At 35.7% G+C, this 11,848-nt stretch overlaps 1 protein-coding gene across 3 annotated transcripts; it reads left to right on the top strand.

Moving 5' to 3' along the window:
* The first annotated feature begins 1,042 nt into the window (after positions 1 to 1,042).
* Positions 1,043 to 9,817, top strand: LOC142643503 (serine/arginine-rich splicing factor SC35). Of its 3 annotated transcripts, XR_012845879.1 has the most exons (11): positions 1,079 to 1,305; positions 1,401 to 1,479; positions 1,601 to 1,680; positions 1,765 to 1,831; positions 2,450 to 2,521; positions 7,761 to 7,991; positions 8,116 to 8,302; positions 8,433 to 8,562; positions 8,819 to 9,024; positions 9,128 to 9,334; positions 9,432 to 9,817. XR_012845879.1 is itself a non-coding variant. In XM_075818156.1 (8 exons), the coding sequence occupies exons 1-7, from the start codon at positions 1,230 to 1,232 to the stop codon at positions 8,285 to 8,287; spliced, it is 777 nt and encodes a 258-aa protein (XP_075674271.1). In that variant the 5' UTR covers positions 1,043 to 1,229; the 3' UTR covers positions 8,288 to 8,302; positions 8,433 to 8,720. The 3 variants fall into 3 exon arrangements, 2 of the variants coding, with proteins under 2 accessions (XP_075674271.1, XP_075674272.1); XM_075818156.1 differs by lacking the exons at positions 8,819 to 9,024; positions 9,128 to 9,334; positions 9,432 to 9,817 and having other exon boundaries at positions 1,043 to 1,305; positions 8,433 to 8,720; XM_075818157.1 differs by lacking the exons at positions 8,819 to 9,024; positions 9,128 to 9,334; positions 9,432 to 9,817 and having other exon boundaries at positions 7,779 to 7,991; positions 8,433 to 8,720.
* The last annotated feature ends 2,031 nt before the right edge of the window (positions 9,818 to 11,848 follow it).

Here is an 11,848-nt window from a genome sequence, read left to right as displayed (position 1 = left end):
TTTCGCGTTGCTAATTTTTGCTAATACGTGAAGCTTGATGTTTTGAGAAGGCGTCGAGCTTGTGTTGCGAAGGGAGTAGGTTTCAAGCTTTTATCAAGTGGTATCGAGATAGTATTGAGACTGCTATTGAGGTACATGCTAAAAAAGTGTTGAAAATGTGTTTTTCTTGAGCAAATTTTGTGTCTTCAACTTGGTTTTCAATTACAACTTTAAGACACATCAAAACTCAATAAAAGACACCTAATTTGACATGGTTTGACAATACCAAAACACATGACCCTAAAAATCTTGTTCCTTGTCAAACACCCTCAATGTGAAAATGAATGATTTTTTAATGTTCAATTTTAGGATTTGAATATTAAAAAGAGAAAATGAAAAGTGAATACATTACTTTTTGAAACTAAACAAAGCCTTAGCTTCTTGCCAAAATTAACTAATCAAATCCATCTCATTGAAGATAAGCCAAATTATTAGATTACGTTCTCCAAAACTACCATTGTGGTAGGGTAGATTGTGATCATCGGTGTGAAATCTAGAGACATTGCCCCCTCCCTAACCTTGTCATGTATTGTCAACAACATTTTGTGCATTTTCATGCTTCCCCTTTAATGTTGGTCTCGTCTTGCTTCTTCACTTGATGGAGCTGACCGACTTCGATCAACAATTGGAAATGAAATCATTTTTAGGGAATTTAGAATCCATTCTCAATGGGCAAGTATAGATTGGCGTTCAAGCCATCCAAACATGCGATCATAATTACTCAAATTAATCAAAGAGTGAAAAAAAAAGATACAATTTATTTAAATAATACACATAAATAGTGTTATAAAATAAAATAAAAGTTAAACCCTACTTTGTGCCATTAGAGACGTTGTAGTTCTTATTCCTATAGTCTGTTTGGGTACTATAAATAAAATTAATAATATCAAAAATATATTGTAATAATAAAACTTATAAATAATAGTAAAAATAAACAAAAAAAAAAAAAAAAAAAAAAGGCTTTTTGTGTGAATGACACCCAAACCCAAGCCCAAAGGCAACCTCAATATGTGTATATAGATTCAGAATCAGGACCACCAACCCAAAAAAGGACCACCAAACTCAAGATCCTTCAGGAAAGTTCTGTCCTCATATCCTAGTTCTCCACAACCAACAAACCCTAACCCTAACCTAATCCAATCCAACTCATTCACCACCCTCTCTCTCTCTCTCTCTCTCTCTCTGCAACAATGTCGCACTTCGGAAGAACAGGCCCTCCGGACATCACCGACACCTACTCTCTCCTCGTTCTCAACATCACCTTCCGTAAGCCCCTCTCTCTCTCTCTCTCTCTTTCAAAATTTTTGTAGGTATGAAATTGAATGGTTTTGTATTTGATCTTGTTTGGGTGTGGATTTTAGGTACAACTGCAGATGATCTATTCCCGTATTTTGATAAGTACGGCAAGGTTGTCGACATCTTCATCCCCAGAAATCGCAGGTATTATACCTCTATAACCAAAAAAGAAAAAAGAAAAAAGAACTTGGCGTTAAATTGAATAATTTAGCTTATTTTCGAGCTTTCGGCTTTTCGTTTATAAGTATTAATTTTTGTGGTTTAGGACTGGTGACTCGAGGGGTTTCGCGTTTGTGCGGTACAAGTACGCGGAGGAGGCGCAAAAAGCCGTGGATAGGCTAGATGGTATTTCCTCATTCTCTGTCTCTCAATGTATATATCATTGTTAATTGATTGCTGATTGCTTTGACAATATTAATTTTCGTTCAGGAAAAGTTGTTGATGGTCGAGAGATAACGGTTCAGTTTGCAAAATACGGGCCAAATGCGGAGAGGATGTAAGTTTTCGCTAATTGTGTGCCAATTGATTTGCATTGTTATAAAGGTGAAATCTTTAATTGTTTGTGCTTGTTTCGGGGTCGAATTTGTATTTATTAGTTACATTGTGGGTGATATATATATATATATATATATATATATATATATATATATATATATATATATATATATATAGAGGATATCCGTATTTTTCACCAAAAAAACCTTTTGTTTTTCACTACTATACAACAATAACCAAGCCTTAGTCCCAAAACTTTTTGGGGTCGGCTATAGTTCCTCAATAGACTAATCGAGCCATATTCTCATTCCATTTTATCATTGCTATAATTATTATATATATATATTTAATATAATGTTATCTACAATTACTAATGCTGCTAATATTGATTTTTTGAATGAAGTTATATTTTTATTCACTTTATTACCAAGAAAGTTCCTTCACTTCACCTCAAGGCAATGCATTTCTTTGTTGAATGGTTGGATTTAGGTTGAAGTATCAAGTTTGCATTGGTGCTGGAGGCTTTCTGCTCTTTTGTTGTTGTATCGTATGTAGATATATTTGAATCCAGGATCTGTTTGATATTGTATCTTCAGCTAGTTTATCGTTTCTGTTACAGTGACAAAGGTAGGATTAGCGAATCGTTCTCAAAGTCAAGCTACAGGTCAAGAAGTCGCAGTCCTCGGAGAAGGTAACTTTCATTTTCTTTTTCATCTCTTTTCAGAACACTTCTTTATACTCGATAGAATTTCAACTGAGCTTTTGGTCTTTATATGCTTGATATTGTAGTGTGCCCATATAAATTTATATTAATGTTATTGTTTACCAGAAGCTTGATTATGGTCAATCCATCAATGGTCATGGAAGGGGAAAATTCTCACTTTTGTATCTGGACTATTGTTTAGAAATGCTTAGTCTTTTGAAGATTAATGCAAAATGATCTTTTCATAATTTCTTATTTTTGATATCTAATCAGAAATCTTATGTTAAAGAAAAAAACATGAGAAATACAAGATGTTCATGATGATGAACAACAAGAGAAAATAGAACACACAACACAACAACAAGAGAGGGGTCAGGAGACTAGGCTAAGAGAAGACATAAACTCAGAGAGAGAACACTCGGTAAAATCCCAACAACGAGACCACTCCAACAGACTGCATTGGCATAGAATCTTTAACTCTTCCAATGTCTGCTCTTTATCTTCAAAAAATTGACGATTTCGCTCCAACCACACAATCCACGTTAAGCACCCTGGAACCAAATTCTAAATTTTTTAATTATGCTTCACAAACCACTGATACCAACTAGATAACAAACCAGCCAACAATCCCATCATAACCCAATGAATACCAAAAGCTTGAAGCATAAAAGTCCATAGGGAATGAATAACAGGACAATGAAGAAGGTGGTCTACCGACTCCCCATCACAGCAACACATACAACACCAATTAGCCAAATGGCGACCCTTAAGCATTAGGTTATCCAAAGTGAGGATCTGACCATGAGCAGCTGTCCACAAAAAGAATGCCACGCGCTTAGGAATCTCTGGTTTCCAAACACCCTTCCAAGGAAACAAAGAATTCGAGGCACTCTGAATCACATGGTAGTAAGACTAGGTGTCAAACTTACCATCCCCTTTTAGTTGCGAGCAAAGAGTATCGCTCCTATCACCCTAAGGAATACGAGTTTGGATGAGCTGAAATAGAGAATAAGATGCAGCCAACTCTCAATCTTTAAACGCTCTATAAAGCCTTAAATTCCACACTCTAACAGTACCCTCTTCTGGAAACCACAAAACCTTAGAGATGCAAGCATCCTTGACTGCTGAACACACATAGAGCTCAGAATAGCAATCTTTTAGAGTATTTTCACCAATCCACCTATCATGCCAAAAGCGGATATGAGTTCCTTTACCCACTACAAAGGACAGATGCTTAGAAAAGCTCTCCCACCCTTTGTTGTTAATGTTTCGCTGAAGGCCACACCCATGAGACCTCCTGTAGACTTTAGTGCACCACCCCCTTGACCCTCACCATATTTTGTGGAGATAACTCTCTGCCAAAGATGGGTAACTTCATGACCAAATCTCCATAGCCATTTCCCTAATAGAGCTTGATTGAATGACACCATACTTCTTGATTGCATAATGACACCACACATAATTACTTTATTGATTGCATATTATCATGCATTTAAAAGCAGTTAGTGTGTAGCAAGTCCAGGTATGTAGAGCACAGGGATTTAATTATCTTTGGTCACTCTGAAACGGAGAAAGAGCCAAGGATAGCCTGGAAATAGATTTGATTGGTGTTTTGCACAATTGAGTTTGTAGCTTGGGATGAATTAATACTTATGGCGTATGGGCAGTTCATCAATCTATATTGTCTTGTTCAACATGTGAAAAGCTCAAAATCTCCTCATCCGCATTTTTAATCTGCCTCTCCATCTGATGTAGGACAAATACCTAAATTGGCTTTGATACCAATTTTGATGTAGGGTCTTTAAAAATTCAGAACTAAATTAGGGTTCTTGAACATGATTGGATGCTTAAGGGGTAATTTAGGTTAAGCAATGAAAAGAGAATCTTTTTTTTTTGATAGGTAATCAAAGAAGTAATATTAATAGAAAAAGTAGTACAGGATGTTCATGATGATGAACAGAAAGATACAAAGAAAGAAAAACTAAGAGAAGGAAACTCTAAGGGAAAACATAAACTCTGAAAGAGACGAAGAATCCGTAAAACCCCAACAACGAGACCACTCGAAGAGGCTACGCTGACATAACACCTTTAACTCATCCAATGTCTTCTCCATGTTCTCAAAGGAGCGACGATTCCGTTCCAACCAAACAATCCACAATAAACACCCTGGAATCAAATTCCAAATATTCGAGTTGTGCTTCCCTAACCACTGATGCCAACAAGATAACAACCCCGACACTGATCTAGGCATAACCCACCAAAAGCCTGAAGCATAAGAGACCATAATGTATGAGAAACAGTACAATGAAGAAGAAGATGGTCAACCGACTCCCCATCACAACAACACATACAACACCGATTTGCCAAAGGGCGACGACCCCTAATCATGAGATTATCCAAAGTGAGAATCTGACCATGAGCGGCTGTCCACAAGAAGAAAGCTACATGCTTAGGAACCTTTGGTTTCCAAACACCCTTCCAAGGAAACAAAAAATCCGAGGAACCCCGGATTGCTTGGTAAAAAGAGCGGGTGTCGAACATACCATTGCCTTTGAGCCGCCAACAAAGAATCTTGTATGACTTTGATGGTTATTAGGTGTTAAAATTGTGAGTAGAACAAGAAACAAAGAAAGATAATGATGTAGGACAACTAGAACAATTCAATGATAAAATTGAAAGATAGGATAATAAAGGTTTGGAACCTGGGAATCAGCACCTAGGTCCTGGGCTTGTTTGGAGTCAACACCAAGTGGAGGAAAACCACTAGGGGTTGACACCTAGAATTGGTTGGAGTTGGCACCATACCAAAGATGCTAAAAGAAATTATATATTCATCAAAATCATCTCTAATAATTTAGTTTTATTTATTCCTATATAATTTAGTTTTATTTATTTTTGGACATCAATTGTGTTTTTATTTTAGGCCCCAGCATTTAATTAGGTCAATTATTATTTTTATTTGAAGTTTAAGGTATTTTTTTATTCAATAAGTAGGGTTACCTCCCCAGCTCCATCAATTAGAAGTAGGGTTTAATTTAGTTTTCCGATATAAGAAAACTATTGCACCCTGTTTTGGAGAGGATTTAGAGATGGTTTTGATGAATGAAAATTTTCTTTTTCTTTGGTTTGGTGCCAACTCCAGCTAATCCTAAGTGTTGACTACTAGTAGTTTTGCTCCGCTTAGTTGACTCCAAGCAAGACTAGGGGCTGATTCCTAGGTTCCTAAATTTTCTTTTCCTATCTTTCAATTTTATCCTTGAATCGTTTTGGTTGTCTTGTGTCACATTGTATATGCTCTGTTAGTGATTTGATGTTGTAATTTGTGTGTTTCATTTTATTGGTCTCCAGTTGTATACATCCTGTATACTTGGGTGGCTTTTTTGCATTCAAAGGGTGACAAAACTTGTGTGTGTTTGCATGGGTTTAAATTGTTGGGAATTTAAGAGTGGAAAAGGAAAAAGAAGGATACATTTCTAGGCATCACCCAAGGTTTCCTTGGCACCACACCTAGGGTTTCCTTGGCACCAAACCTCAGAGAATGTTGTATCACACAAACCTTTAATTCAAAATTTTTGAAAAAAAAAATAGAAAACATTTTCTTTCCTTTTGAAAGCATTAAATTTTAATAGAAGACTAATGCTTATTCCTAGTAGACATTGGACTTTATAAAACTTTAATAAGAGTTGGACTCTTTGGGTTTTTACTACTAAGTCCAACTAAATAAATAAACATCAATAAAACCCAAAAATTAAGAACTAAAGACCATTAGTACAGTCCATGTCCAGAAAGTAGGACATTACAAATTGCCTTTGACACTTAAAAATAAATAAAATAAAATAAAAATAAAAGCGAGATTGGCTTTTTCTGCATTGCATAATTATAAAGAAAAGTAATTGAGGGTTTTTAAACCATTGGCAAGGGACTCAAAACATAAAATAATTCTTATGGATCCCTTTGTAATAATTTGAAAATTACCACACTGGATGTGTAATTTACCAATCAAGAAAAAAAATAACCTATGAAAGGTGCCAATTAAGCCCCACATTGGAACCTAGATAACAGTTTTATCTGGTTTTTACTAGAACTCTTTATTGCTTGCATCACTGTTTGTTTCAACTACGTTGTTTACCAAAAATTAGTCAGTCAGAGATTTGCTGAACTTCAAGAGTTTGGAAAAAAGATCAAATGTGAAGATTTTTTTTTTCTTTTGGGAGATTAGGGGGGGGGGGTGTTAAGGTGGGACTTGGGAAAAAATAATAAATGTGTGTCACTTGCTTTAAGCTTAAAGGTCCTCTCTCCATAGGTACTGTTTAACCTCTCTGAACAGTGTTGAATGTAGCTTTATGTCCTTTTTGTTGCTGCAAATGAAGTTCTTTTCCATTCGTTCTTAAAATCCTAAAACACTGTACAAACGCTTGGGTTCTTTCTCCAATGATTCATACCCAAAATTCTCCAGTTTTATGATTGTAAATTACCTGTTTAATCATCTGTGGCAGGTTTTCCTGATCCATGCTACATCAACCATTGGTGGTTGTCATCATGTGATCTGGTTTGATATCCATGCTGTGCTTGTTTTCTGAATTAAAGACACCATGTATAGGTTTGATTGGAGCTTGTTTGGCTTTTCATTGGCAGCTCCTTGATATGTTTCATGACCTTTTTGGTCATATGTTGAGGCAGTCTACAAAACCAACAAGATATTAATTGTGTTTCTGGGCTTAGATGATCAATGAAGCTCTCTCAAAATACGGTTTGACTGCATGACTTTTGTGGCTGTTAAAATGCACCCAACTTTAATTTAGCTCTCAAGTTAATCAGATTTGGCTAGTTTTACATCTCCATAATAATAGAAGCCACCTTTATTTCTGCTAGCTTTTTTTATATTTTATATATATATATATATATTTTATAACTCTAGGGATGTTTTAAGGGCACCAGGGGTTGGAGTTGTACTTGATACCGGGTTTTGTAGCATCACCTTCTGAACTGTATTAAATCTTAAGTTGTGGGGAAATTATTTCTGCACATCTTCCTGAAAGTAGCTTAATTAATTATGTGCTTATGTCAACAATCCATAACAGTGACATGTTTGCACTCCATTCTTAAATTATAGCAATGTGGTACGGGAATTCTTCTCTTTTTGGGAGGCAAGAAGGTTGATGTTGACCTTTTCAAGCTTATGTGGCCTGCTTCACAAGAAATCCGTAGTAACTGATAATGTTTTCAGGTACCGTGATGACTACAGAGATCAGGATTACAAGAGAAGAAGCCGCAGTCGAAGTTTCGATAGGCATGATCGTGACAGGTATCGCGGGAGGGACAGAGATTATCGTCGCCGTAGCAGGAGCCGCAGCCGCAGTGACAGTCCTGATTACTACAGGGGCAGGGGAAGAGGCCGTTATGATGATGAGCACCGAGGCCGAAGCCGAAGCCAAAGCCGAAGTCGATCTATGGATAGGTTGAAACTAAAGTTTATTATTGCCTTTTTTTTTTTTGTTTTAAGAAATTAATTATTATGTCATTGTTATGGATGTATTCTGCTTCACCTTATATTGTGCTGATTCCATCTGTTTGTGTTACAGTGCCTCTCCTGCTCGGCGTAGTCCTACTCCTCGCAGAAGTGCTTCCCCACATAGGTCTCCTTCTCCTAGGGGTGGAAGTCCTGATAGGCATAGTGGTGATAGAAGGTCCCCAACTCCTCATGGTGTTTCGCCTGCAGACCGTCCTGCTGATTCTCGAAGTCAATCCCCTTGAAAGACAGATGTTGATGTGAGTTATCTCACCAGATATATTTATGATTTGTTTCTGTAAAAGTACTTATAAAAAACATATTAATTTTCAGTTTATGTTAGAAATAGATTATCTAACTTTTTTGGTTAATGATCCTTGTTTCTTCTAGGAATGATTAAAGCGGGTTTTGTGGAAGTTCATGAAGACATATTGAGTAGTGCACTTGTGGCTGTTATGCTAATGTTGAGGAGGCTTGATCGTCTTGCATGTTCTTATCAGAATGTTAAGTGCTAGTTTTGGTAGGACTGGATTTCTTTGATGTGTTAACTATTTATGTTGGACCTGATCCTTAGCTAGTCTTTTGGTATCCTTGGATGTCATAGTTTGTAGGTTGGTATTCCGTATCAATAGAGTTGTTTCTTGTGGGTTGTTCTTTATATTTATACTGTTATACGTCTGATCTTGTTGTGCCTTTACTGCATGTGCATTACCTATTTTCATTTTGTTTTGCTAGTTTATCCTGATTCATCCTGAGCTATTTATTGGGTTTTATAGTTATGTTCGGGAACAATGAGTGGGGCTTGATAGGCGGATGTTGAATTATGGCCGTTGATGCTGTTTCTAAATTGTAGATGGATGATCGTGATAGTGATGCTGGTTGCAACAGTATTGCTGGTTTTAGAAGTATGATTTATCTAGCAGTATGCTGGTTGGAGGGACTATATGTGTTAACTAATTTTCTCTGGATGGTATAATCTTTGGTAAGACTTATATAGCTCAGCTCTTTGTTTCTGAAAAGCTATATATATCCTTCAGGATTCAGATTCTGACCTGATCATCCTCTTTGGTCTATCTTGAAAAAAGTTTGCCCTAAAAGAGTTTCTAGTTGCTGTGATGGTCTAAAAAGATGGACACGAGTTGAATGTGTATTTAACCAGTAGCTGATGATGAACATATGAGATGGACGTGTGATTCATTAACCGTGATGTGCATACTGAACATGAACTGCAAATTCAAAATGTGAACTGGTAAATGCTGGTGTGAGTTATGCGGCCAGAATAATGAAACATGGTAACAAATTTATGATTAATAATTTGTTTAGGATTATTAGAATTTACAATATCTAACACCAATCCTTTAAGATTATAACTTCTGCTGCTTAATGTAGTGAGATGTTGTAGCACATGGGTCCATGACCGTAGCTGTGAAGTGGTTGCTGATGCTTGTACTGTTGTATGATATACATTGGTTCGTGATTAACTTTGAAGTATTAGTGAATAACAACTGCTACCTGGCTGTTGCTGCCCTTTTGCTTGATGATGGCTTCCTGGCTGTCTTGCCGGCTTGCATCACTTCCTAAAGATCTGGTATAAAACATATGCCTGCCATATGTGGTGTGTGTTGATGGATTCATAGTGTTATCTCATTGTTATAATGCTTTAAAATGTTTATATTATTTGGGTTGTCTTAATTATTATTTTTGTCATTCGTGTCGCCGTAATTTTAACACTGACTTTATATGATAATTCTAAAGTTCACCTTTTACTTTCTGTATCTTTTGGATCTTGGTTCTGGTACTTTTGGATTTTCTTCATATCAAGTGCCTTATTTTTAGGGTTAGGCGTGACATTTTTTATATAAAAAAAGCTAGGGTCAGGCTTGACATATCTTGCTAGACCTGTTGGTTCTGCTTGTCCTTATTTTTTGCTTACTGAGTCTGTGCAGTAAGATCTGGTTGTTGGTTGTGGTGAATTTGAATTTAAGACATTGTTTGTGCGGACCTTAAATACTCTATTTGTTAGGTTCATTGGTCATTGTCTACACTATTTTAAATGTTGTTTTTCAGTTTTAATTTCTTTTGCAAATGATTTGGTGGATTTAGATGCTCTTATTGTATATAGGGTTTTTTTTTTATTTTAATATTTATATTTATATTAGGGGTGACTGGAAAATTTGAGTGGGTTTTGTTTTCGGGGGCAGGTTTGAGTTTGGCTATCATAGGTGTGTAGGTCTAGGTTTCAGTGACGGTGTATTTGGGTTTGGTTGTGGTGGATATGGGTTTCAATTAGAGTTGTAATTGGTTCGGTTTGATTGGTTTTCTTAGGGCCCGCCAATCGAAACTGAAATTTTTGGTTTGTGAAGTTCTCAACCAAAACCGACCAAAATGTTGGAACTTAATTGGTTTCGGTCGGTTGTTGGTTTCTTGTGCCTTGAGTTTAGGCCGGTTGGGCCTTTGGTTTTTTTTTTTTTTCCAATTTTTTTTTTAAAAAATGCAGCATTCAAGCCAGTTGTTTTTGGGCCCTTTTTGTACTTTGTTATTAAGCCTTTTTTAAAAACCTATTTTAGGCCTTTTTAGGAACCAGTTTTGGCACAGATTCAGGCCTTTTCTATTTTGGCCATTTTGGACCCTCTTTAGGAATCTGTTATGGCCCTTGTTGGGCCTTTTTCAGGAATCTATATTGGTCCCTTTTGGGCTTTTTTACACATCTATAAAGCATTTTACAAACAAGAAAAAATCACAACCGGCTTTTGCATTTTACATTTTTCATAACCTGCTCTTGCTCAACAACAAAAATCCATATAATCTGCTTTAGAGTTTCTATTATTCTCATTAAAATACCTACATAACATGCTTTTGATCCCCCCCCCCCCCCCCCCCCCCCTCAAAAAAAAAAAAAAAACTTATAGTAGATTTATAAATCACAACCTGTCATAGATTCATAACTTGTTTTAGAGCTTCTATTATTCTTATTAAAATACACATCACATATTCATAAGCCCAAAAATAACTTGTCAACAATACATTTGCACAACCTGTCAAGTGTTAACATAAATTCATAAATCTAAAAATAACCATATAACCTGCCAACAATACATTTGCACAATCTGTCAACATAGATTTGTAAATCTAAAAATAATCTAGAGCAGAAAATTGCTCTAGTGCTCAATATAATCCTCAATATAATCCGTAACTTATTATAGGTACTCATCAAATACAAACAAGATTAAAAAATAACTTGAGCAAGTCAAAATAAAATAACTAGTTCAAATTTCATTACTTTATTAGTAATATGTCAATATTTACCTATTGTCCATATGTCAATACTTACATAACAGCATTATAGCTAAAGACTGAAAAATAAATTGGTCATATGTCAATGCCAACATGTATTGTTTATATTTAATATTTGGCTAAAGACTTAAAATATATTGGCCATATGTCATCGCCTATTGCCTATTGCCTAATATTATATATTATGTATAGGTCACTATTAAAGCTCAAAATAAAAGCATATATTTATATGTAGGCCTCTGTCTATAGTGTCTAATAGCATCAATATGTCAAGTTCACAAATCAATATGTTGTCTGAATAAAAACTAACAAAACTTAATATGTCATCATCAATCCCACCCATCCAAAAAGTAGAGAGCAATCTTCAATTATTAGCTTCAATAAGTGTTGGTGTGGACATGTTTAGTTCCAATATTAATGTAGCATCACTCACCAGTTCTACAAACAAAAAATGAAAAAAAAAAAAAAAAAACATAAAAGTCACTTGTACAATAGAACAATAAATATGCCAA

This window comes from Castanea sativa, chromosome 7, assembly GCF_040712315.1.
Source record: "Castanea sativa cultivar Marrone di Chiusa Pesio chromosome 7, ASM4071231v1".
Taxonomy (NCBI): domain Eukaryota; kingdom Viridiplantae; phylum Streptophyta; class Magnoliopsida; order Fagales; family Fagaceae; genus Castanea; species Castanea sativa.
Note: the sequence above shows the minus strand (reverse complement) of the source record. Positions and strands in the feature narration are given on the sequence as shown.